The 24,638-nt window shown below is 41.2% G+C and overlaps 1 protein-coding gene across 1 annotated transcript in view; it reads left to right on the top strand.

Annotated features, from left to right (window-relative positions):
• Window positions 1-24,638, top strand: part of ADAMTS2 (ADAM metallopeptidase with thrombospondin type 1 motif 2) — a 361,463-nt gene that overhangs the window by 305,172 nt on the left and 31,653 nt on the right. Inside the window, exons 11-14 of the mRNA XM_054976819.1 lie at window positions 10,464-10,609; window positions 15,225-15,400; window positions 15,901-16,034; window positions 19,389-19,512. Of these exons, the coding sequence (XP_054832794.1) occupies window positions 10,464-10,609; window positions 15,225-15,400; window positions 15,901-16,034; window positions 19,389-19,512 (580 nt within the window). The remainder of the gene's footprint in view (window positions 1-10,463; window positions 10,610-15,224; window positions 15,401-15,900; window positions 16,035-19,388; window positions 19,513-24,638) is intronic.

Below are 24,638 nucleotides of genomic sequence, written 5' to 3'. Positions count from 1 at the left end.
TTTATTGTAGAAGTCTCCTTGACCAATGGTAGATAGTGTTGGGTTCCTTTAAATGACTAGAAACATTTAAATAAACAAAACAATAATTTCCACACATGTCCACACTTTATATGTGATTACATATGAATGTGCCATCAAGTCTCACAGACTTATGATGACCCCAGCAAGGGGCCTTCAAGGCAAGGGAGAAGCAGAAATGGTTTGGCATTGCTTTCCTCTGTGCTATCTTCATTGCCGGTCTCCCATACAAGTACTGACGTTTAGCTTCTGAGATCTGCTGAGATTGGGTTATACCATGCCATCTTCCTCTCCCCATATGTGATTAGAAGCTCCTTATCCCTAAGAATAATATAATAAATTGGGTTATTGTGCAGTTATACTCCATGATACTAGGTGGTAAATGGCCACCTAGATCCACTTTTACTTGGTTGCTAAAAGAATATTCTTCCCTATTTGTCTTTTTTTTCCTATAAAGGAGTTTGTGCAGGGTCTAGTATGATAAAAAGATATATTATGCTGTCATGTCAGTGCTGTTCAAGCTGTGGGGGACAGACTAGGTGCCTTCTCTCTTACCTCTTTCTCTCTTACTCTTTATCTGTGCAGTAGTTGCTTACCTATCTTTTTTTGTAACAGGGTATGGCCAAGCTGAAACGAAAGTACTCTGTATTTATTATTTATTTATTTAGGAAATGCTCATACCACCTCTCCAGTGTCCTCTTTAAGACTGTTAGCTGTACAGGTTAAAGAGACATTCATATTTTTCTTCTTTTCGTTTTATTTTTTTTCTTTTTTATTGAATGGTTTTCAGTATAAAACAGCTGAGCTCCATCTGTTGCAGTAACTCTTAAGTAGGTGGGGCAGTTGTGTAGAGTTGTATATATACTGGTGTTAAAGTAGCCCATTTGCCCAGGGTTGTTTTTTGGGGGGTGGCTTTTGAAAGATTTAAACATCCTCCATCTAGCAGAGATACAACCTTTCTCATCCTTTCCCTGTACTGTATGCCTTTCATACTTTCTAGCCTACACTTTGTATCTAATACCTGCTTTTGAAAACCCTTTCTAGTTTTAGTATTTTGCATATGTTATTAAGTAATATTTCTATTATCCTCTTTTCAAACTGTTATTGGTTGGTGGTTACCAGGATAATAAAAATATAATGTAGCAGTGTTTTAGTGTTGTTATGCCTGATGTATCATTTTGGCAAGATATTTTTCTGGCTTCCTGAAAGTGATGATGGGTTTCTTGAGTGAACTGCATTGATTTCTTTCATGAAACTATTTGGCTCTTGTGCAGCACTACAAAGAGGTTGCCTATCATCTCATTCCTTCTCCATAGTCTTTTAAATAAAAGCAGGACTCAAAAAGGCTGTTGCTTTTAAGAATATGCCACAGTGTTTTGTGTATATTAATGGTGTATTAAGTATTTCCGTTGCATAAAAATGTTCAAGAAGTTACGTAATGCAACTATGTTCTTTGCTGGCAAAGTTAGCCTCATGCCTCATCCACCCCTGCAGCTGGAGTTGCCCATTCTTCCAGATTCATCTGTTTGGAAGATTGTATATTCATCCCTCCCTTGTAGGGAGCTGCAGTAGAACACTGTCTGCAGTTTCTGTTTGTGCTGCTGTATTAGTAATTGAATAGGAGACCTCCAAAGAAGACCAGGGTTGCAGAGGCAGGCAATGGCAAACCACCTCTGTTAGTCTCTTGCCTGGAAAACCCCAGCAGGGGTCGCCATAAGTCAGCTATGAACTTGACAGCATTTTCCACCACTATGTGGATGGGTTGTGTGATCTTGAAAGACAAAAGGAATCGTAAATGTTTGACCTGAAGTAGCATAGCCAAGTGCTTGATGCTCAGCCAGAAAGTTACTTGTGCTCTGTGTTGCTATGACGTTCCCTCCTCCTCCTCCTCCCCTCTTCTTAGTCCTTAAACAGCAGAAATGGCACCAGAGGGGTTTTTAAAATTCAAAACTAACTAGTTTATTTATGTTAGAGAGGAAAGGTCAGGTGAAATCAGGTGCTGAAAATTCCTGAGGCAATTCAACCTACATAAAAATCAGTAGATGCACAGACTTTAGTTCTTTTGCTCTTCACAGTTGAATGCTTAAGTTTTGAGGCTATTGGTTTTCCCCAAGCACTTGTGTGTGTGTGTGTGTGTGTGTGTGCGCGCGAGCGCGCGCAGTTTCTAACCACACCCAACCAGGGAACTCTTCACTCTCCAGAGTTACCTCCCTGTTTGACTGGGAAGGGACAATCTCTCTTTAAAAGAACTATCCTCTTCCTTTGGCCCAGTTGGGAGTCTGCACCTACTTCCCAAACTTCCTTGCCAATTTTTCCCCAATTCTCCCCAGTTAGTGTTAAACTGCTTTCAGTTAGGACTCCATCTCCCAACTCTTCGCACTCAATTCCTCTCAGCTAGGGCTGGAAATAGACCCTTCTCTTTCTAGCTCATGCTACCCAACCAGATTCCCTGGAGCCACTCAAAACTCTCTGTGTCTGAGGGATTAATCCTTGACAATCCTTCAGTGGTTTGTACAGCACTTCCAGGCTTTTAAAGTGCAGTCCATCACAGTTGCTTTTGCAACTGTGTGAAAGCTTCTCCAGATCTGGAGAAATGGTCTGAATCATTTCTCCCCTACTACACCCCCAACACTACCTAGTTCTGGCTTGTACATAGGTGAACCTGCACTGACACCGCCATTGCACTTCGATCTAGTTCTGCTGGTGCTAGAGCGATATTATGTGCAGAAGGTCCCAGCTTCAATCTCCAACATCTCCAGTTAGAAAAGGATGAGGTAGTAGGTAATGTGAAAGACCTTTACCTGAGATGCTGGATAGCTACTGTCAGTCGGCGTAGACAATACTGACTTTGATGGACTGGTGGTCTGATTCAGTATAAGGCATCTTCATGTGTCCATGTGTGATTGCCCATTATTCACACAAGCTTACTTCTGAGGTAGTTTCTGGACTGGACTGATTCATATTGCAGGTGGGAGTGCACAGAGTTGAATGCTGTTTAATAACCCCCAAATCCCTTCCATACCTAGAAAAATAGCATGTGAAGGAGAAATACACAACTAGGGGTGAGTGGATTCCTCATCACCCTTCATTGTTGTTTTACAGTTATATTATGACTTCCATTGTGCTCTGGATGTTTTCCAAACAAAAGCTAAGACTTCAAGATTGACAATGAATTTTGCAGAAGAAAATAGTTTATTCCTGAGATATATCAGATTCAAAAATGCCTTGTCCTCAATAAAGAATATTTTATTACCTCTCATCAGAAAAACAACAAAACAGCATTCCTGCCCACTACAATTGGGCTGAATAGGTTACTCCTTAATGTTTTTCCTTTTGTTACACTTTAAAAGAAATCATTAAGCTGCAATCCTACACAAATATATGAGGAAGTAAGCTACAAATGATTGTCAAAAGTTACGTATGTGATGAAGTTCTAGTGCAAAAGCTGACAAATCTGTTCTGAGCAATACCTGGATGGAAGATCACCCTGACGTGGTCTGAACTCCATAAAGGAGGAACAAGGAACAAATATGGTGTAGTGGCTAGTGAGACAGACTTGGATCTGGGAGCCCCAGGTTTGAATACCCACTCTGCCATGAAACTTGCTGGGAGACCTTCAGCCAGTCACATATTCTCAGCCTAACCTACCTCACAGGATTGTTGTGAGGAAAAAATACAAAAGAGAGAATGATGTAAGTGACTTTGGGTCCCCACTGTGGAGAAAGGCTAGGTATAAATGAAGTAAAATAAAAATAAATCTAACAGGCTTAGGACAGGCTTGCAAGACTCACTGTTGTGAATAGACATTTGTACCAAGAGCTCTCTTAGCTACTAAATCAGCCATGGCCAACAAAGACATGTGAATCAGGTCATACATATTCCGTTTCATTCAGCTACAAAGCAGATTCCATCTCAGTTAAGTGCATGAAGAAAGTAGCTCAACTCTATCAGAATATTTTCATTGGAAGATTGTCAGGGAAATGGTGAACAGAATTACAATCAGTTAAAGACGTATGTTCAGAAAGATTCCCCATCCCCGCCCCCTCCACACACACAGTTTATAGGCATGAAGTTATCATGATTTCATACCTCTGTTCCCATCAGCCATTATGAAAATTGCAAGCCAATCTAAACATGGTTGGTGCGTCAGGAAAACATCCTGGCTTTGCAACAGCTGAAGGAATTAAGTGCCAGAAACTGGTTATTACATTGATTTTGTTTAGCTAGCTGTAGCTTGCTGATAGTTTCTCTTAACCCTTCTGAGCCTCAAGTGCTGCTGATATAGAGCAGCAAAACTCAGCCTATCCATCAGCAATGAAACCAACAGCAGATTTCCTTCAATGTTGAATAACAGCATTTTTAGATGATCCTTCTGTCTTCTAGTCAGGAAGGTGAGGTCCGAAGAATTCACTGGGAGTGGTTAGGTTTATGGGAAGGTAGAAAGAGCATGCAGATATTTGACTCACCCATGAATCTGGATGTTGCAATGCTGGGGACATTCTATGAGGGCATAAAGAATGAAAGTGGGAGATGTCTGTGCAACAATATGGAAGGGAGAGCAAAGTTTGTCTAATAGAAATTTGGTCCTTACAGTCCATAGACATTTAAGTTCTTGTTTGTCCATTTTCTGAGGCTACTTATTCACACTTTAAATATACAGTGTAGACAGTTTATAAGAATCTCTCCAAAATTCAAAAGTTATATTTTAAAGAATAATTAACATTGGGAGGGGTTGCTAGAAACGATAGTTGCTCTTAATTTGCAGGATTTGTAAGCTCTCAGTTTTTTCCCGCACAGGTTTTTTTCATTGGTTCTGGTCTCATACTGCATCAATTTCTCTCCAGACTTCTATGCATACTGTCAAAATACCTCAATTAAAACTCCAAACTGCTTCCTAGGCCGTTTCCAGATGGCTTTCCTGCCTCTGGATCGTCACGCCATGTTGCGGATAAAACGCGAAATATCGCGTTTTCTCGCACGAGTTTTGCACGACGTCGCGGAAAACTCGCACGAGAAAATGCGATATTTCGCGTTTTCCCCGCAACATGGCGCGACGTTCTGGAGGCAGGTAAGCCGTCTGGAAACGGCCCTAGACTTTTTTACATTCCGCATGGAGAAAGGCTGCAGCTACCACAGAATCAGTCTTTACCTGGCTTTTCTGCAGCTTTTCTCTGTGCACACATACCCTGATGTGTTTTTCCGCCAGGAAAGTTAAAATATAGAATGCATTCTTTGGTGAGAGACCTAGCCTTTCACCCTCCCCTTTATTTTCCTGCATCCTGATTGGTTGAACAGCAACCAATCAACTTTTTTTATGAATTAAAAAAAATAGCAAAATTGCAATGTTGCAACTTTGGTGTCATGAAAAAAGACAAAAACCATGTGAGGTTCATCAGCAATCGACTGAGGAAACTGATGAGTTCTCAAAGCCTGCAGCAGAACTGGGGCATTTTTCTAGTGCAAAAATCAAAAAACAGACATCACTTTGGTTCAACTCCCTCCAAGTGTAGAATTAAAGAATCGAAGCATATGGGGTCAGAACTGATGAATAAAGTGGATCCAATTCTTATGGGATGAATACACAAAAAGCCTGATGTAAAGTTCACCATACAGAAGAGACCTGAGATGTGTGACAGATGTCATAGTGAGTCTTTCTTCCATTGTTTCCTATCCAGTTTTTCCATTCCTTGTGTGGTTGCTTCAGAGAAAAAAGAAGGCCGAATTTGCCTCTGAATTGATGGTGATGGGTGTGGGAGGGGGGGAATTATAGTTTTAAAGAAAACTTTTCTGAACCCCATTCACCCTAACTCTAATAATTAATTCATTGCAGGGAAAGGAACTGGGGCAAAGGGATATAAACCGTCCATCTTTTCATTTCCTTGCATGTTCTCATATGCCATTTAGTTTTCTTCCATAAAAGGTGGAGAATCAAATAAAAGATACTGTAGAGGAAATTAACCAAGGGAAAAAATGTTCTCCAAAGGCAATCAACATAGTCCAGATGATTTCACACGGAGAAAGCTGACCTCAGCTTCTCCCAGACAGGAGACAGATGGATAAATATGTGCTGTGTTAGTCACCACAGAGACAGAGAAAATTGGACTTTCCAAAAGAATTTTCACTGGCTTCCACAGCCTTTTTGGTTGATACAGCCCTCATAAGTACTCTTTAGTAGATTAACAGATGGAATGGGCTAAACCAGCCCTGTCCATACATTGTTGTGTCATAAAGGGACATAGAAATAACCTTGTCATAGGCAGAACTTTGCTGCATTAAAGAAACTGAAAATGTTAGCCATGGGTGAATATGTTTTGCAGTTCACCACAAAATCTCATACATAATGGGTGAAGTTCAAAAGAACCAATTATACTTTTCCCCCTTTGTGTATCTAACTGATCTGCTACCAAACATATTTTAGGCCACCCCAGTATGCATATTGATTCCTCAGATTATTTCTTTATATATTGTTTCAATCATAATCTCACAGGGTGAAATAGTTATTCAGTAAAATATAGGCATCTAGGGCTGTTAAAAGAACAGAATTAACTGAACATAAATGAGGTTTTGTTCACATGGCCCTCAATTATCATTTGATCTATCATTTGTTCTATTTCAAATCTTATTCATACCTAAATTATGATGAATATGCAATACTGAATTTTACATATGATAGAATTCTCCAATAAACTGTAAGTCTGCAATGGCTACATCTATAATAATGGGGTCATGATTAGACATGGGCACAAACAGAAAAAAACTCAAACATGGTGTTCGTTGTTCGTTACCATCCACGAACAACGAACATTGATGAACATGATCCTGTTCACCAACATGTTCGTTGTTCGTTGTTCGTGGGGGCCAGCAGGCTCTCCTCCAGCCATCAAGATCCCTACTGCACCACTCCCAGAAACCCTACCTGAGCAGGCAGTAGGAAATGTACCAATAATAAATAATAGCTTGGCCCCAGAGCCTGGCAGCAGCCCTGGAACTTGAAGGGGTAGATCCCAACTGCACCACTCCCAGAAACTCTACCTGAGCAGGCAGCAGGAAAGGTACCAATAATAAATAATAGCTTGGTCCAGAGCCTGGCAGCAGCCCTGGAACCTGAAGGGGTAGATCCCTATCCCACCACACACAAAGAAAATTCAAGCTCCAATGCACTCATCCTGTTTCTCTAACAGCAGCTGTCTCTCCCTGAAAGCCAGAGCTGGGAGCCCCCTTCCCCCCTGGTCTTTTCTTCTTGTAACAAATTTGGAGCTCCAGTCCACACTTGGAAGGAAGACCTGCCTATCAAGCTAAATTGGGTTTAGATTGGGGCTTCCAGGGCAACAGCAGGAATTCAGACAGAGTTCAGACAATCCCTGCCTGAGTTGCCAAGGGAATTGATTGCAGGTGCCAGACTGTCTGGCTTGATGAACAGCAACAGCAATGGACGAGGCTTGCAATGACCACCTGTTCGTTTAGAATGGGGCCTCACGAACAGCTTGTTCGCAAACAGTAGATTGGGCTGTTCGTGGGGTTTTTTAGTTCATATTGTTGTTCATGCCCATCTCTAGTCATGGTTGAGTGATAGAGCATCTGTTTTGCGTGCAAAAGATCCCAGGTTTAATTCCTGGCTTCTCCATTTAAAAGAATCAGATATTGGTAATGTGATAGACGTTTCTGCCTGAGACCCTGTTGCTAGCCAGAATAAACCCTACTGACCTTGATAGACCAATGGTCTGAATCAGTATAAGGTAGTTTCATGTGGACATAGGTAAGTGTTGACTTCTCTTACATATCTGTCTCAAAAGACTCTCTGTTAAAGCAATATAAAGATGTACAGCTCTTTATTCAGTGTAAGTCCAAAGAAGCTGCATTGAAAATATTTCCTAGATGACTCAATCCTTAAAATAGGGGCTTGCCTTTTGCACAACTGTCTCATGAAATTGGGATCTTATTGATATGCCCTGTAAGGTAAGGTTGCCAGCTCCTGGAGATTTTAGGGGTGGAGCCTGGGGGTGCCTGGATTTGCAGAAGAGAGGAACCTCATCTGGGTATAATGCCATAGAGTCTACCTTCCAGGGCAGCCATTTTCTCCAGGAAAGCTGATCTCTGTCAGCTCAAGATCAATTGTAATTCCAAGAGATTTCTGGACACCACCTGGAAGCTGGCAAGCCTACTGTCAGGGCCAAAATATGTTGGAATACAGTAGAATCTTCCTTAAATAAAGTATCATAATTCAGTCTGAAAATGTGAAAAAAATGTATTAAGGAAAGATCTCAAGAAGAGCTGTCTGTATTGCAATGCAATTCGTTAGAGTTTCAAACTAAGCTATGAATATTTTCCATGGAACTGTTTACTGTGTCCCTCCCATATAAATTAGTGGGTGGCATTGAGAACCAAATCTTCTTTCTGGATAGGTTCATTCAGCTTTCCTCCTTCCTATTCCTGAGTCTGTTCATTTGCGAATTAATGCACTATGCCTTTATTTGTAGAAGGACATTTTCTTTTATGGTTGTAGAAGAACTAAGGGCCAAATGACACAACATGATATCCAGAGATGAAATCTTTCTTTTGAGTGATTCCCATGAATTGATACTTAGGAGTAATGCTTGCTGTTTGCTCCCTTATCCCTAACTAGCCTAAGAACAGCAACTGGCTCCCCCTCTCTCTCCATTATAAAAACTATTCTTATACTCTGCTAAAGTAATTATCACTTAATATCTTGCTGGCGTATTGAAGACTCCCCCCCCCCCGCCCCGCATGAAGACCCAACATCTTCTCTGTTCTTATCAATGGTTGGCCAACCAGGTCACAGACAGTATTCTCATTGTCACAATGCTACAAATTGTAGCCTTTCTCCTCATTGTTAGTGATAATGTGTCATGTTTTCATATTTTTTTCTGCTCAAATACTGGCCATCCTATGCTTAAGGGCATTTTGCATTATAAATACTTTTGTTTTTGCTGGCAATGGGTGTTCAGCCATATGTTTTGCATACAGTGCCTGCCAAGTGCCTAGATTTGAAGGCTGGTTAAACTGCGTAACATTGGTTGTTGTGAAGCTGATATTTCAGAAAAGCAAGTGAATGACTACACTTGCTGTTATAGCCATCTGTGTGTATATGTAAGTGTGTGTGCACTAGGCACCCATATTGACAGAACTGCAACCTAATATAAAGCAGTGGTGACATTAAAAATTCTTCCCAACACCACATTTTAACAGTTTATCTGCACATAACAGTCTATTAAGGCCATCCTCTTCAGTTCCCTACTGGGCTGTTACATTCTGGTGCTTATTTCAACTGGAATTTTGATTGTAAGTTCTTTCAGAATTCTTCTTTCCTCATTCTGATTCTAACATGGTTGCCTGGGAGAGAGGAGAACATACTCAGCTAAACATTATCTGAAATTCCTCTTGATTTTGTCTTCAGGGTATGTACCCATCTCAATTAAAGCTATGTAAAATAACGTTCAGTTTATCAGGTTTTGTATTTATTTGAATGTTCTGAATTTTGCAATTGGTACAGTCCTAAAAATTAAATTGGACTTGTTATAGCTATATTTTCACATACTTTCCAGAAGAGTTAAAATAATTATTACCTCCAATGTACTATGGGTGTTAACCATTCTATTAAAATTAGAAATACTAATAATTTCATGCCATAGGCTCAAAATAAGCTGAGCTTTTCTTCATCTGGCTTTTACATACAGTCTTGTTGTGCACTAGAACTATATTTTTAGAAGTCAAAAACATTCTTACTACATAGCTAAGTAGATCTGAATAAGAAACCAAGGGCCAAGCTACACATGACGAATGACACTTGAACAGCAAGTGTATTTCTCCCTGTTCACTTGCCCTCCACTCAATCCACTTGCCGTTCAAGTGTCATTCGTCATGTGTAGCTTGGCCCCAAGATTCCATCTGTTAAAATGGTGGAATATCTACTCAAAGAATATAATTTTTCTGATATGTATAGCATCCAGAAGAATTTGACATAATCTTCTGCTCAGGCAAGGCATTTCTTTTAGTGGAACAGAGAGAGTTCTTGCCTCCCCATTGCAACCCACTGACCTCCGCAACTGCTGATCCACAGGGGAAGGGGGCCCTCTGGAGCAACATCAGAGGCAAATTGGTGGCCTGCAGCAGGAGGAAGTAATTGGTGAGGATTGTTTCACCACCTTCCTCAGCGGAAAATTCAGTCTGGATCCAACCATTGGTATTTTTCAGTGTCTTTTCTAGTGAGCTAAATGAATGTGTGAATTGTCTCTAATTTCTTTTACAGAAGGTGGATAGTATTAATAGCCTGTCTAAACGTGAAGATACATATTTTATTACTTTTCAGTGTTCCCAGTATATAATATGCTTTTGGCTTATGTCCAAAGAGCAAGCAATCAAGAAGAGTAACACAACATTAAAGCTAATTATGAAAATATGCATACTTGTATATTTTTCTTTTTTAGCATTGTTTTAAAGGTCACTGTATCTGGTTAACTCCAGATATCTTGAAACAAGACGGAAACTGGGGAGCATGGAGTAAATTTGGTTCCTGTTCTCGAACCTGTGGAACGGGAGTAAAATACAGAACACGACAATGTGACAATCCTCAGTAAGTTAAATCTAAGCAAACCACACTTATTAATGTCTAATAAAGATCTGAGCTGAAAATATTGGTAAATCACACAATTTTTTGCTGTGATCTGGACTTCTGCTTCAATATTATATGGTTGTTAATTCTAGGCTCACCTGGCACCTACCTTACTGTGTTTTCTCCCTACTTTGCCAGTTTAGCTTTTCAGTGACAGGCCAAATCATTTCCTTTTATAAGGGCTTTTAATTGAAAGGTTTCATCTTCTAGCAGTTGTGTTTACAATCTGCTTTTTGGTTTGAAGAATGTTTTGGGAATACTATTTTATGCTGCTTATTACTGTTTTTAGGGTATATATTTATGGCTATATTTATGGCTTTTTTCACATGACAATGCTTCCTTATGGAAGCCCTGGTGTCACTGCAGCTCAGCAGCAACAGGGCTTCCAAATGTCAGCTTTTGCAGCATTTTCCCTACCCCAGTTCCCTTGGCAGCCATTCTCCTCCCCTGCTGTACAGGGGGTGGCTTTTGTCCAAGTTTTTGTTTAAAACAGTAACGGACATATCAATATATCTGATTCTCAGTGTGGCCCTGCCTGTAGATACTTAAATCTTCAGATGGGGTCTACATTGACAGAAGGTAGGAATTCCCTCAAAACTTGGGGGAACCACCAGATTTGCAGAAAAATCTAAAACCTTTAAAATGTGGGGGTTCTTTTTAAAAAATCACAAAAATATACATCAGTTATCTACACATATACAACTGCCACCAACAGCACTGGAAGTGTGTCAGAGCCTCAGCTGCCCTACTTGCCACCAAAATCACTACTAAGGTTGCAGTGACAGTGGCCAGTGGCAGCTGCCTCCACCCTCCTCCACCATTTTATTTTTATTTATATTAATTAAAACATTTATATGCCACCTTTCCACCTAAATAGGGTTCCCAAGGGAGTGGCAAACAACAGATATTAAAACTTGTAAAACATTAAAATTACATTTAAAATGTGTATGTGTGTACGTATGTGTGTGTAAAACCCACATACAACTAGGAAGGAAGCCCATAAGAGTTTATCATCCTAAACACTATGAGATGGCAGTGCTGGAGGTAGATGGGTGAGCAAGGAGGAGGGGGTACCTTCACCTCCTGTCTCCACTCCACTGCTGGGCCCAGGGAGGATGGTGGGGAGGGGGACAATTGAGTGAATTTCCCCTCCCATGAGTCTCTTGATGGCCTAGCAGTGTGTTTGGGAGGGGGATCTGATTTCCCTCCTACAAGCCTTGTGGATCTTCACTTGTAGCATTATATTGCTATTTTTCAATTCATAAAGCCCTCTGGTGGCATACTGGATAGTGGTGTGTGTGTGTGGCTGCTACAGGGACTGTGGAGGAAGGACCAGAAAAATCCAGACTTCCTTGCCCACATGACAGCCAGCACAGTTTTTCTGCAGTCTTTCTCAAAACACTACAACAAAATAGACTCAGGAAAGATAGCAGGAAAGTACAGGAAAAGCTCTGGTGCACAGAAGCACCATGATGCTGAGGGGAAGCAGGAAAAAACTCCACTACCCAATATCATTGAACTCACAGTAAGTCATGCATGTGGAAGCTACCTATATCTCTAAGTGGGCTCATTTATTGTTTTATTGTTTGTTTTAATTTTTATAATTTTATGCTTGCATTTTTATGATTTTTGTAAGTGTATTGTTTTTACCTAACAACAACAATGTGCTTATATACCACTCTTCTGGACAGATTAATGCCCACTCAGAGTAGTGCATATAGTCAGTGTTATTATTATTCCCACAATACAGCTGGGGAGTTGGGGCTGAGAAGAGAGGCTTATCCAACACCACCTGCTGAGTTCATGGCAATAGAGGGATTCAAACCAGCAGATTGCTTACTTGCAGCTCTCCTTGAGCAGGTTTTTGGAGAGGTGGCATATACATTTTCTTAATCCAATAAAAATATTGTTTAGAAAGACACCATGGCTGTGATCTAGGACATCCTTATTATAACTTGTAAGCATCCAGAGTTGTCTTTTCCTTGTCCCAGCAGGCCACCTATATACACGTAAGAAACTTGCAAAAGAATTTGAAATGTAGTTTGTCAGCATAAGAAGTGGAAAGAGAGGAGCACTAGGGATGTGTACTCAGATATGTCTGCTCCAAATATATACCTCAAAATAGCTTATTGGTATTTGGGAGGTGGTATATTCATGTATCTTGAGCAGTAGTCAGGAATAGACATGGGCACGAACCAAAAAAATTTAACGACTCTGCGGTTCGTGGTTCGGTGCCGCCGACAATCCCGAGGTCACGAACTGCAACAAACATTTTTGGTTGCCGAACCGGTTCGTGGTTCGTTGGGCACAGAATGGCCCCTGTGGCACTTAGAGAGCCCATATTCCCGGGGAGTGTTTTGCAAGCTCTCCTACAGCCATCACCCAAGTTTGGACAAGATTGCAAAAAGGATCTTGGAGTTATACCCTCTCCAATTCAAGGCCCCCAGGAAACTCCCACAAAAATCGAAGCTCAATTATACTCTCAGTCTCTCTCCCCAAAGGCTAGCCAGTGGCAAGCAAGAGCTCTGTCCCACTCCACTGCTCACTGAAAGTGAAACCCAGCCTGGGAGCCCACGGCTATTTATAAGCACAGGTCCCATTGAGCAATGCAGGAGGTCTGTGGTTGGCCGTCAGAGCTGCCTATCAGGGTTTGCAGGGATGAGATTGGAGTGCCCATGGCTACAGAAACACCCCATTCCCCCTCCTTCCCCTGGGTGTCTTCTCCCAACTTGTAACCGCTTTGCAGCTCTGTGGTTGGAAGGAAGATCTGCCGATCAAGGTAAGCTGGGCTTCCATTTGGGTTTCCAGGGCGACAGAAGGAGCGCAGATAGAGTTCAGGCATTCCCCCGGCTCAGTTTCCAGGGGAATTGATTGCTGGTGCCTGACTGTCTGGCTTCCCAAACTGCGGCCAAAAGCACCGAACCAGCCTTCTTCCGAACGCTGGTTCATTGGACGAGGACAATCACGAATCGCTGGATCACAATCGCGCGATCGCCAATTTCGTGGGTTTTTGAAATTTGTAATGCAGTTTGTGCCCATCTCTAATCAAGAATCCCAGGGATACTAGTATCTAGGTACCATATATTTCTGGGAATATTTTGGGCTGACATTTTAAGGATCCCATGCAAATACGATACCTTGTGCAACGGACTGTAGAATTAGCTCCTTGTTCCAATACACTTCATACTTGGGACAGGGTATATTAATGGACGGCACTAAGTCCCCTACAATTTTGGTGTCATCTCTCCTCCCCAAGTCCCCCATAGAGAATAATTAAACCGGCATAATTCTGGAATCCTGGGAAAACCTGAACACAAATCCCAAAACTCTATTTGGGGACCCAAATACTATCTAATACTGGTATTTATGCCCTTCTAGAAATCTGATTTTTTTTCCACCAGGAGAACATCCTAAGGCACACTGCTGGTGTTAAAACAAAAAGCTAAACAAAAGAAGTTATGTGCCTACAACTTCTAAAAATAAGCATTTGCTGGATTAAAGCCAGTAAGTGTAGTCTATTATCTTTGGGTATAATCCAAGAAAAATTAAGAGCTCTTTTCTTCCATTGTAATTTTGAGGATTAAGTCCGATGGTTTTGATATTTATGTGCAGCCAGATCCACATGTCTCTTGAATTCTCAGGGTGATCCCAGTTCATTTTATTGAAGGGAATCAGTCATTGTATGCACGATCTCAGATCTGGATCAGATCATGAAATTCAAACGCAAGTTGAATAGATAACTTAATATGTAGCAACAAAATCTTTTACAGGCATCATTTTTGTGAAATGAATGTTAAAGCAGGAGTGACCATCTTTAATATTGTCATGGGTCATTGTATTCTCCAGACAGATATCCAAGGCTGAAAATATTTTAGTTTAGATTGATAGTTTAGTTTTGATACAGAAGCTGTTTTGAATCTGGTCTTTGGAGAAAAGCTGGGATATAAATCTTTTAAATAAACATTTTTGTTGTAGAGCCATGTTTGTTCATGGATGTTCTACTACCAAAATGTAACACCATTTGGTTATAACTAAGTGGTTGCTTAGGTTGATTCTTCAGTAAGCTGACCCTTCTTTCAACTTTTGAAAACCATTTCTGTTTTTATGAGGGCTTAAAAGTTGGTAAGGATGATGGCAACCATAATACAGTTGCTTTTTTTACTGCAATTCATCCTTTTTTTAAAAAAAACCTGTAGAATGTAAATGTGAACACTTTAAATGAAATAGCAACGTTTTCATTGATAAGATCTGGTTGTGCAGTGTCATAATTGTGGGGGACATCTTGTGAAATGCCCTAATTCTAGCTAAAGATGGAGTCTAATGGCTATTTGTCTTCCTTTGGAAAGAGTAGGCATCAACTTTCTGGAAACTTATGCTGACGTGCCACAGCCTGTGTCACAGATGGCCAAAAACTAAAGAAAAGGACAGGAAGATCATTCGAGCGGACTGTTCTATTTCTTTCTATTTTTGTAAATAAAGAAATAATTGAAAGGCAATTTAAGGATCTGATACAATGCTAGTTGATGTGATATAATGTAATTTTACATTATTGCTTTTTGCCCCTTTAAATTCCTAGCCCTGCTAATGGAGGTCGTACATGTTTTGGTCCAAGCTATGAGTTTCAGCTTTGCAGCACGCAAGATTGTCCTAAAGATTATGAAGATTTCAGAGAGGAGCAGTGCAAACAGTGGGATCCTTTCTTTGAGTATCAGAACATGAAGCACCACTGGCTTCCATATGAACATAATGATGGTTAGTACTTTTCATTTTCTTCATATGGCTTTAATGGACTACTTGATGCCAGTCTGTCAGTCTTGGAATTTCCTGTCTGCAAAAAGCAATATCACCATTCGTCTTTCAGGGAGGTGAGCATGTCATTCTTAGCCTCATTTACTAGTTAGCTCCTCCATTGAATATGTCAGTGCAGCCCTACAATAACATCATTACAGAAGCTTTGCTTTGTCCAGAATTTACTTTAACGGGATGATACATTAATGAAGCGGAATATAAACATCCCTCACTACTGATCATGGATGCAGCTCACATCAGTGGAAATCCTCATGCACATGGATCTAAATTCTTCCCTTGGTGTTGATGGGAATCCTTGAAAATCTGAACATTTTTTGTTTCAGTAAATAACAAGAGCATAATGGTCCCATCATAAGCATGTTCACTGAAATGCCAGCCATGTACTGAACAAATAATAAACTATGTATTGAAGAGATAAATCACAGGAGTCTTTGTTCTTTTAGCTAAAGAAAGGTGCCACCTTTACTGTGAGTCTAAAGAAACAGGTGACATTGTGTATATGAAAAGACTGGCACATGATGGAACACGATGCTCCTATAAGGATTCTCATAGTATCTGTGTGCGAGGGGACTGTCTGGTAGGTGCCATCTATTTCAAAGCTTATTCTAGTTTTCCATTTGTAAGAGCGAGCATAACTTTAAAATGATATATGAACCTTACTAAAAACTGACACACACACACACACACTCATAGTTTGTCATTGTCATTTTACCAGAAATAACTAAAAAATTCTCACACTAATGGAATTTGGCTTAGACTTCAGCCACTCTTTGTATGTTAGTTTCAGAAACTGTATAATTAAAGAAAATACTGGAGCATGTGACTACATTTATTTCTGTTCAAGAAAACGTGGTCCCAAATCCACAGGTGCAGATTTTTAGCAGGTTCCCAATACAGCTACTAAACCCCAAAGCTGCTTTTAAAAGGTAACTGAGGGAAGGGACTAGATTAGATTTTTGGTGCATGAGTTACTGTGTGTAGCAATGCCAGAAGCTCTAGGACATCTGGTACCTCAGAGGGTCACTAATGTACCCTTGAGACAAGTTGCCAGCTCATGTGACCTGGTTCTTCCAGTGATACTAGAGCAGCACAGGAAGAGTACAACTTGCAGCACTGTCATGCTATGGATGTAACATGAGTTGCCATCGTGTCCTGTCCCTCTTATAGAGGTTTAATATATGCAAATGGGAAGCTGAAGTTTTTCATGGCATGGCAGTAAATAACATCTGGTAAATGGTCTCTCATTAAAGCTCTATTAAAGGGACTGACCACTTTTTTCTCTATGCTTGTGAGGTACCCAAGAACTAACTCCAGTAAATGGCCCTTCACTCAGTGGGTCATTCTATTTATTTAAAAAAAAGGAAAAGCCTGCCTTTTTCCCAACAAGTTTTCTGTTCCCATAAAAGAAATAAAGGATGGGATTTGACTTATGCCTTTTCTGAACAGTTTTTTTTCCATCAGTTTGAGCATCATACAACTGAGTTCTTCATACATGGTCACAAAACCCCCAATTCAGGCTCCACATTGCTTCCCATACTTAATGTCCTGCATGGGGAAAGGCTGCATCTTCTGCAGAATTGATTTTTCCAAGGGTTTTCCAGATATGATGTAAGCCTCACTCACTCCCCCACTGTTAGACAGATTTTCCCTCCAAAACTGTCAAATGTTACTTGGTGTGGCTAAGCAGCCTCTAGTAGTGTGTCTCTGGGTATTATTTAAATATTTTTATCCCACACTTTAAGCTTATGTATTTATGGTTTATATCCCAGCTCAAATATTTGATAGGGGAGAAGCGCACATCTTCTTCAAATGAAATGGCACTAGAGGCTGAGTAAAGTTCAAAAGGAAACAGCAGGTTTATTAATCAGGCAGCATTGGTATATAAGTAGGCAGGGAAAATAAATCCGAGGTAAACTGATTGTAGAACAGAAGCATTAGGCACAATAATCTTTTTAAAACATAGTTTCAGTAGTTACAGATCATAAAAGTGAGATAGTTTAAAGTGATAATGACGAGTTATGTCTATGTGAATTGGGTATGTTCAAGTGTACAGTTCATATTTTGTTGGTGTTTGTATGGCTTATGGCTTCGGCTGGAAAAGCAATAAACATATTATTATTATTTAAAAAAAGTGAGAGGTTGGTAGATTCAGACTTAGGTTGCATTAACAAAGTTCCTTCACAGATTTCACTTTGCAGGTTAGGTATTCTGACTTCAATACAGCACTCTTTTCTCTTTACAGCAGACCCAGGGTCCTCCTTAGAACCAATCTGCCCCCCCCCTTTTAGACACTGCGCAGGAATTATTATTCTTCAAAAGACATATATCCCTGATCACTTGGCTGAAGAAGAGTCTCCTTTCACTACCCACTTCCTCTGCCAACAAAACTCCCAGTTCTATTTTGTCTCTGTAAATTAGTGCTGGCTTTCACAATTAATTACTTTAACTAAAAGTCTTCCATAAACCTAAAACTGTTCCAGTTAGGGCAAACTTTTCCTTTTCCCTCATATAGAGGGTTACTAGTCTGACCCTCTTTGTGAGACTCCAAACTTCTACTCCTCCAATAATTCTGTCAGCACCAATTGTTACCTTCCTACTGGCCAAACACAGAGAGGGCGAGCAGCCTGTCAATCATTCTCCTTTCAGGAAGTTTTTAATCCTTTCCCTTTCAGTCTCTGGGTGCTGCACAAAGTATCTTTCATTTAAAAGCCCACTTCATCACAACAGCTTTTTTGAAGGTCAGAATAATATCAGCTCTGGCCCTACCTTTTGCCCTCCCCTTCATCCACACCCTTTCCCCTCCACCATTCTTGGCCTTTTCTTCCCCCACCACTCTTGGCCCTCATCATTTAAAACAAAAGTATTGTTATTGTTTGTTATGCATTGTGTGTTCCCACTAACCTAGTCAGTAAAATTGTCTTCTCACCAATACAAGCTTGTGTGAGAGTGTGTTGTTTCCTGTATTTTCAGTCCAGTTTTTTCTCTTTTTTATTTTTTAAAACAACACTGTAACATTGTTTTAAAAAATGCTTCAAAATCTTGCTCAATATTTTAAACTTTCCATCCAGAATGCCCCAGCCAATCAGCAAACAGAACTTTTTTTTTTAAATTTAGACCACAACCAGGATGAGGTAGATGTTAACCACAACCTCCTCTAGTGGCCAAACATTACAACTTTGTAATGCATGTGCAAACACAAACGCACACACATACAAACACATACACACTACAAAACTGCTGATGTTGTCTTTCCTCAAAAAGCCCACAGTAGAAATAGGGCATTTTTCTAAATGCAGAAATAAAAACCCAACACCACTTCAGTTCTACTTCCTCAAGTGTGGAATTATTGAAGCCCAAACGGATCTGCTCCTCACTGGCCAAATACCCCCCAAACCCGCTGAAAACATCATGCACAAAAAAAGGATCTTAATTGTAGCTGACTTCATGTGCCTAAATACAGTCGAAATCAACAGTTCCTGGCTTGCAGCTTTGAAGCAACATGCTGCTCACGAGCATGAGTTTCATGGTCACAGAGCATATCTTGAGGCTGGATTCAATGGAGAAACATTTTTTTCAAGTTCACCGGAAAAGAAAACTGTACACGTTTGGCCTCAGTGTGATTTGCTTGCTGGTGTTGCCCATGAAACAAAAAGGTTGTTGTATATTGAATTCAATATCCACGTAATTTCACATTCAGAATACTGATATGCTCTTGAAGCACTGTGAATTAATATTAGTTAAGTAGGCAGCTATAAGCAGATCTGTTTTAAAATGCCAGTATTTAAACCACATGTGGATATTAATAAGCCCTTCAGGGAGACATTTTTTCAGTGCTTTGAATACTCTGTGTTTAATAACTTAATCTGATGAAAATTCAAATAAAATTCAGACTCTTTCAGGATGAGCAATATCTTTTGTTCTTTGTTTACAGAAAGTCGGTTGTGACAAGGTAATAGGTTCCTCGAAGCAAGAAGACAAGTGTGGAGTGTGTGGGGGAGACAATACCCACTGCAAAGTAGTGAAAGGAACCTTCTCCAGGGCTCCAAAGAAACAAGGCTAGTACCCCTTTTCCAGAGAAACATGCAAGAAGGTCACAGAGGGAATTTTTTACTTACCGTTTCAGATGAACCACCTGAACACACAAGCAAGCTTAAGAAGTGACAAGGGTGTTATTAAAACAGAATACTAAAGCAGAACTCTCCACTGAATATGTTCAGTTCCACCTATTGCTGAAAGAGGCTTAATGGGTTGAATCCTTAGCTTCATATTTATAGTTTAGTCTTGGTCTAGAACCGTGGCCCCAAACCTTTTTGAGCCTGAGGGCACATTTGGAATTCTGATGCAGTTTAGTGGGCACAGCAACAAAATGGCTACCACAAAATGGCTGTTGCAGGAGATGGAGCCAGCCACAAAATGGCTGCTACAGCTTACCTTCAGTGAAAATACTTGTGCTGTGGAAACAGTTTCTGCCAAAGCAATGTTTTTAAAAATCTGCACAGCCAATCAATACTTCAATGGCCAGTCAGAAGCCATGCTTTGCAAAAGCCTCATCTGGCCTCATCCACTTTCTAAAAACGCTTCGCAAGCATTAGGAAAGGTATTGGCGGGCACAATTGTGCCCCTTGACACTACGTTGGGATCCCCAGGTCTAGAGCATCTACTTGATTTTTTCCTCCTGATTTGTAGTCTTTCTTTTTTTGTTCCTCTCAGCTTTCATCTTACCTGCAGGGCCATTTTAAATTTCCATATACTTAAATGTGTTAGGATAAGCATATGAACAAAGGTTTTATACCCTATGCTGCAAGACCTCGGCCCTAGACCCCTTCCAGTCTGGTTTCCGCCCAGGACATGGGGTCGAGACATCGCTGGTCGCCCTCACAGACGATCTCCGCAGACATCAGGATCAGTGCGGATCAGCACTGCTGATTTTGCTGGATCTGTCAGCAGCATTTGATATGGTCGATCATGAGCTTTTGACCCACCACCTTGCCGATGTGGGGATTCAGGGGACAGCACTGCAGTGGCTGGTCTCCTTTCTCCATGATCAGGGACAGAGGGTGGCGCTTGGGGAGAGAGTGTCATCTCGTAGGCCACTGGTATGTGGTGTGCCACAGGGAGCGATACTCTCTCCATTATTATTTAATATCTGTATGCGCCCCCTCGCCCGGCTGGTGCGGAGTTTCGGGCTTGGGTGTCACCAATATGCGGATGACACCCAGCTTTATCTGTTGTTGGACGGGCGGCCTGGATCGGCCCCTGATGCCCTGGAGCGTGCTTTTGAGGCTGTGGCTGGTTGGTTGAGACAAAGTCGGCTGAAATTGAATCCCACGAAGACGGAGGTCCTGTATCTGGGTCATGGGGAGATGGCTTTGGGACCCCGGCTTCCTACACTTGATGGGGCAGCACTTACACTGGCCCCAATAGTTAGGAGCCTGGGGGTGATTCTGGATTCCTCCCTGAAGATGGAGTACCAGATCACTGCAGTTGCCAGGTCTTCCTTTTATTATCTTCGGCAGGCCAGGCAGCTTGCCCCTTATTTTTGTATTTGTTATCCGCCCTGAGCCTGCGAAAGCGGGGAGGGCGGAATATAAATATAATAAAGTAAATTAAATTAAATTTGTCTCCCCGTGACTTGACTACAGTGGTCCAAGCAATGGTCACCTCTAGGTTGGATTACTGTAACGCGCTCTACGCTGGGCTTCCCATGGGCCTGACCCGGCGGTTACAGCTGGTACAGAATGCAGCAGCACGGGTCATTGCTGGAGCACTGGTGTGGGAGCATATTACACCGGTGCTATGCCAGCTGCATTGGCTGCCAGTGGAGTACCGAATCAGGTTCAAGGTTTTGGTGTTAACCTACAAAGCCCTATGCGGACTGGGACCGACGTATCCGAGGGACCGTCTCTCACCATATGAGCCCCGGAGGACTCTCTGCTCTGGTGGAAAACATCTTTTAAGTGTTCCTGGCCCTAGGGAGGCCCGCCTGGCGTCAACCAGGGCCAGGGCCTTTTCGGTCCTGGCCCCGACCTGGTGGAATGCTCTGTCTTGCGAGACAAGGGCCCGGCAAGATTTGCTTGCATTTCGCCGGGCCTGTAAGACAGAGCTATTCCACCAGGCATATGGCTGACGCCTGGCAGTGCCCCCCCCCCCGTGAAGTGGGGGGGTTAAACCATCGCCCCATGCGAACACAGAGGCATGTATGAACTATGCAGCATGAATTGTAATATTTAATGTTTTTAAATGTTTTTAAATGTATTATTTAATGTTTTTAAATGTTTTTAATGATGTTTGTATTTGTTATCCGCCCTGAGCCTGTGAAAGCGGGGAGGGCAGAATATAAATTAAATTAAATTAAATTAAATTAAATTAAATTAAATTAAATTAAATTAAGTGTTACTTTGCCAGTCCTCTCTAGATTGCCCTACTTTTTTTGGCAAATGCAGGCTATGAAGTTTGGTGAGTGGCAAAAGTTTTTAAAAAGGGATCCAGAGGAAATGACAAGCCAGTTAGCCTAACATCTGTCCCAGGCAAATTAGTAGAAACTGTAACCAAAAATAGAATTGTTATACACATTGAGGAACAAAGCCTGATGTAGTAAAAATCAGCATGGCTTCTGCAAAGAGAAGTCATGCCTCATCAAATTTTTGAAGTTCTTTGAGAAAGTGAACAAACATGTAGATAACAGTGACCTGCTGGGCATTATATACTTGGATTTTCAAAAGGTTTTTGACAAGGTTCCTCCCCAAAGACTCTTGCGTAACTTTAGCAGTCATTGAATAAGAGGATGGGACCTCTAAAGGATTAAAAATTGGTTAAACAGTAAGTAAAGAATGGGAATAAATAGACAGTTCTTGAAATGGAGGAGAATAATGTGGGGCCCCACAAGGATTGGTATTAGGATTGGTGCTATTTAATTTGTTCATAATTGATCTGGAACTGGGGGTCAACAGTGTAGTTTTTCAGGGTGGTGTAAACCAAAGGTGACTGGAGCTCTTCAAAAATGGGGTGAGTGGGCAACAATGTGGCAAATGAAGTTCAGTGTAGAAAGGTTTAAGTTGATGCCCACAGGGACAAAAAATCCAAACTTCAACTATATGCTAATGGGGTCTGAACTTGCTTAGAGTGAGAGGGAAAGAGACCTTGGAGCCGAGAGCTGAACCACACCAGACAAATTACGCGTGAAGAGCATATGTTGGGTCCCACAAGCTTCCTTGAGAGGGGAAGTCTTACTACCACCTTCACCACCCAAGCTTCTGGAGGAAAACTGAGCCAAGTAGATTTTCTTACAAAGAACAGCTGCTCAAGTGGAGAGATTCTCTCTTTCAAAAATCCACTCAGCTCCGTTTTCCTTCAGGAGCTCAGAGATGGGGCGGGGGGATGTAACAAGAGGCAGCAGGAAAAAAGCTGAGAGAGAGAGAGAGAGAAAGAGAGAGAATTCATGCCATGATTCCCTGAGGGGAGAAGAAAAATGGGAGTGACTAGGTTTCTCTCTTCCTCGCAAAACTCCTCGGCTTTTTTTCTACCTCCTGTTATGTCATTCCTCACCACCAGCCTAAGCTCCCAGAGGATTTGAGAAAGAGAGTGTGTGAGAGAGAAAGTCCCTCTATTAGCAACATTTCCCAGGGATCCTTGCAGGACCCAACACGCACCCATGTGCCTCGTGTAGTTCCACTCTCAGTGAAAGTGTCAATCTAGGGTGCAGCAGCAGTGAAAAAAGCAAACTCTATGCTGGGGATTATTAGGAAAGGGATCAAAAATTTAAAAATTTCATTATGCCCCTATATAGATCTATGATGTGATCTCTTTTGAAATACTTCATGCAGTTATACTGTATCACAAAAAGAACATTACAAAGCTGGAAAAAGTACAGAAGAGGGCAATCAAGATGATTAAGCCTGTGATCAAAGGCTAAAGAAGAGTCTGAGACTTTTCATTTTAGAAAAGAGATGACTAAGAGGGGACATGATAACTGTTTACAAAATAAGGAGAGTGGATGAAGAGAACTTTTTCTTTCTCTTCCCAAAAACTAGATCTCAAGGGCATCCAGTGATGCTGATGGATTGTAAATTCATGACAGATTATAAGAAACACTTGACAGAATGAGCAATAAAAATGTGGAATTCACTGCCAGAGGATGTAGAGATGGCCACAGGCATAGGCAGCTTTAAAAGGAAATTAGACAGATTTGTTGAGGATAGCTCTATCAGTGGCCACTAGCCATGGTGACTAAAAGAAACCTCCAAATTCAGAGCCAGTAAACCTCTAAATACCAGGGCCAGGGGGCAACACCAAGGGAAGGCCTTTATCCCCTGTTGATGGTCCTCTAGAGTAACTGGTTGACCACCATGTGAGACAGGATGCTGGGCTAAATGGACCACTGGTCTGAATCAGCAGGAGTCTTCTTATGAAGAAATGGACTTTCAACCCCATCCCCATGGGTTCTGGGAAGTCAGAAAAACACTGTGATTGTCCCATGCCTTGGTTTGGTGAATCAACCCCATTTACTTGCTCCTGGGAGGGTACCAAAGTCTGATTAGTAACTGCTGTCAGCAACAATTCTGAAAGAGTATCTCCTACTAGACAGATTTGTACATTTTATCACTCTGTATCTGTGTTGTTGTTTAGAGGCTCATCATTGCCATGTTTTTCACTTCACTCATCCCACCTAGTGCTGGGATGATCAATTGACCCTTTGTGATTTCAAGTTATGCTCAAGGGATGGGATGGTGGGATCACTTTTCCACTCTTTAGATAGCAAGATTAAATAGTGTGGTTTGTTTACAGATATAAGACTTAGAGCATTCAAAACATAATAAACAAAAGCAGAAAGGATCTGTTCAAGTATCATACTGAGCAAGGATACAAAGAAAAGGGGCAAATACACAGTCCTCTAAACCCTGAACTCGAAATTTATCCTAAACTATGTTTAATTAGGATAGGCTAGTAATTCTTGAAGTTGCAACATTTGCTTTATAACCTTAGTTCTCACAGTTGGGTCTTCTCCCCATTGTCCCTTACCACATGGACCAAATGGAGTCCCTGGGTAAAGGTTTAGTGCTTCGTGGCTTGTGCCCATCCAAAGATGAAAGAGAGGAGACAATCTTTCTCATGTCCTGAAAATCTATAATCTCCCCTTGAGAGTCTGTTCCGTTCTGGGGTCATTCTGATTTTCCTGCCTCAA

Source organism: Eublepharis macularius, chromosome 4, assembly GCF_028583425.1.
Source record: "Eublepharis macularius isolate TG4126 chromosome 4, MPM_Emac_v1.0, whole genome shotgun sequence".
In the NCBI taxonomy this organism is placed as follows: Eukaryota; Metazoa; Chordata; class Lepidosauria; order Squamata; family Eublepharidae; genus Eublepharis; species Eublepharis macularius.
Note: the sequence above shows the minus strand (reverse complement) of the source record. Positions and strands in the feature narration are given on the sequence as shown.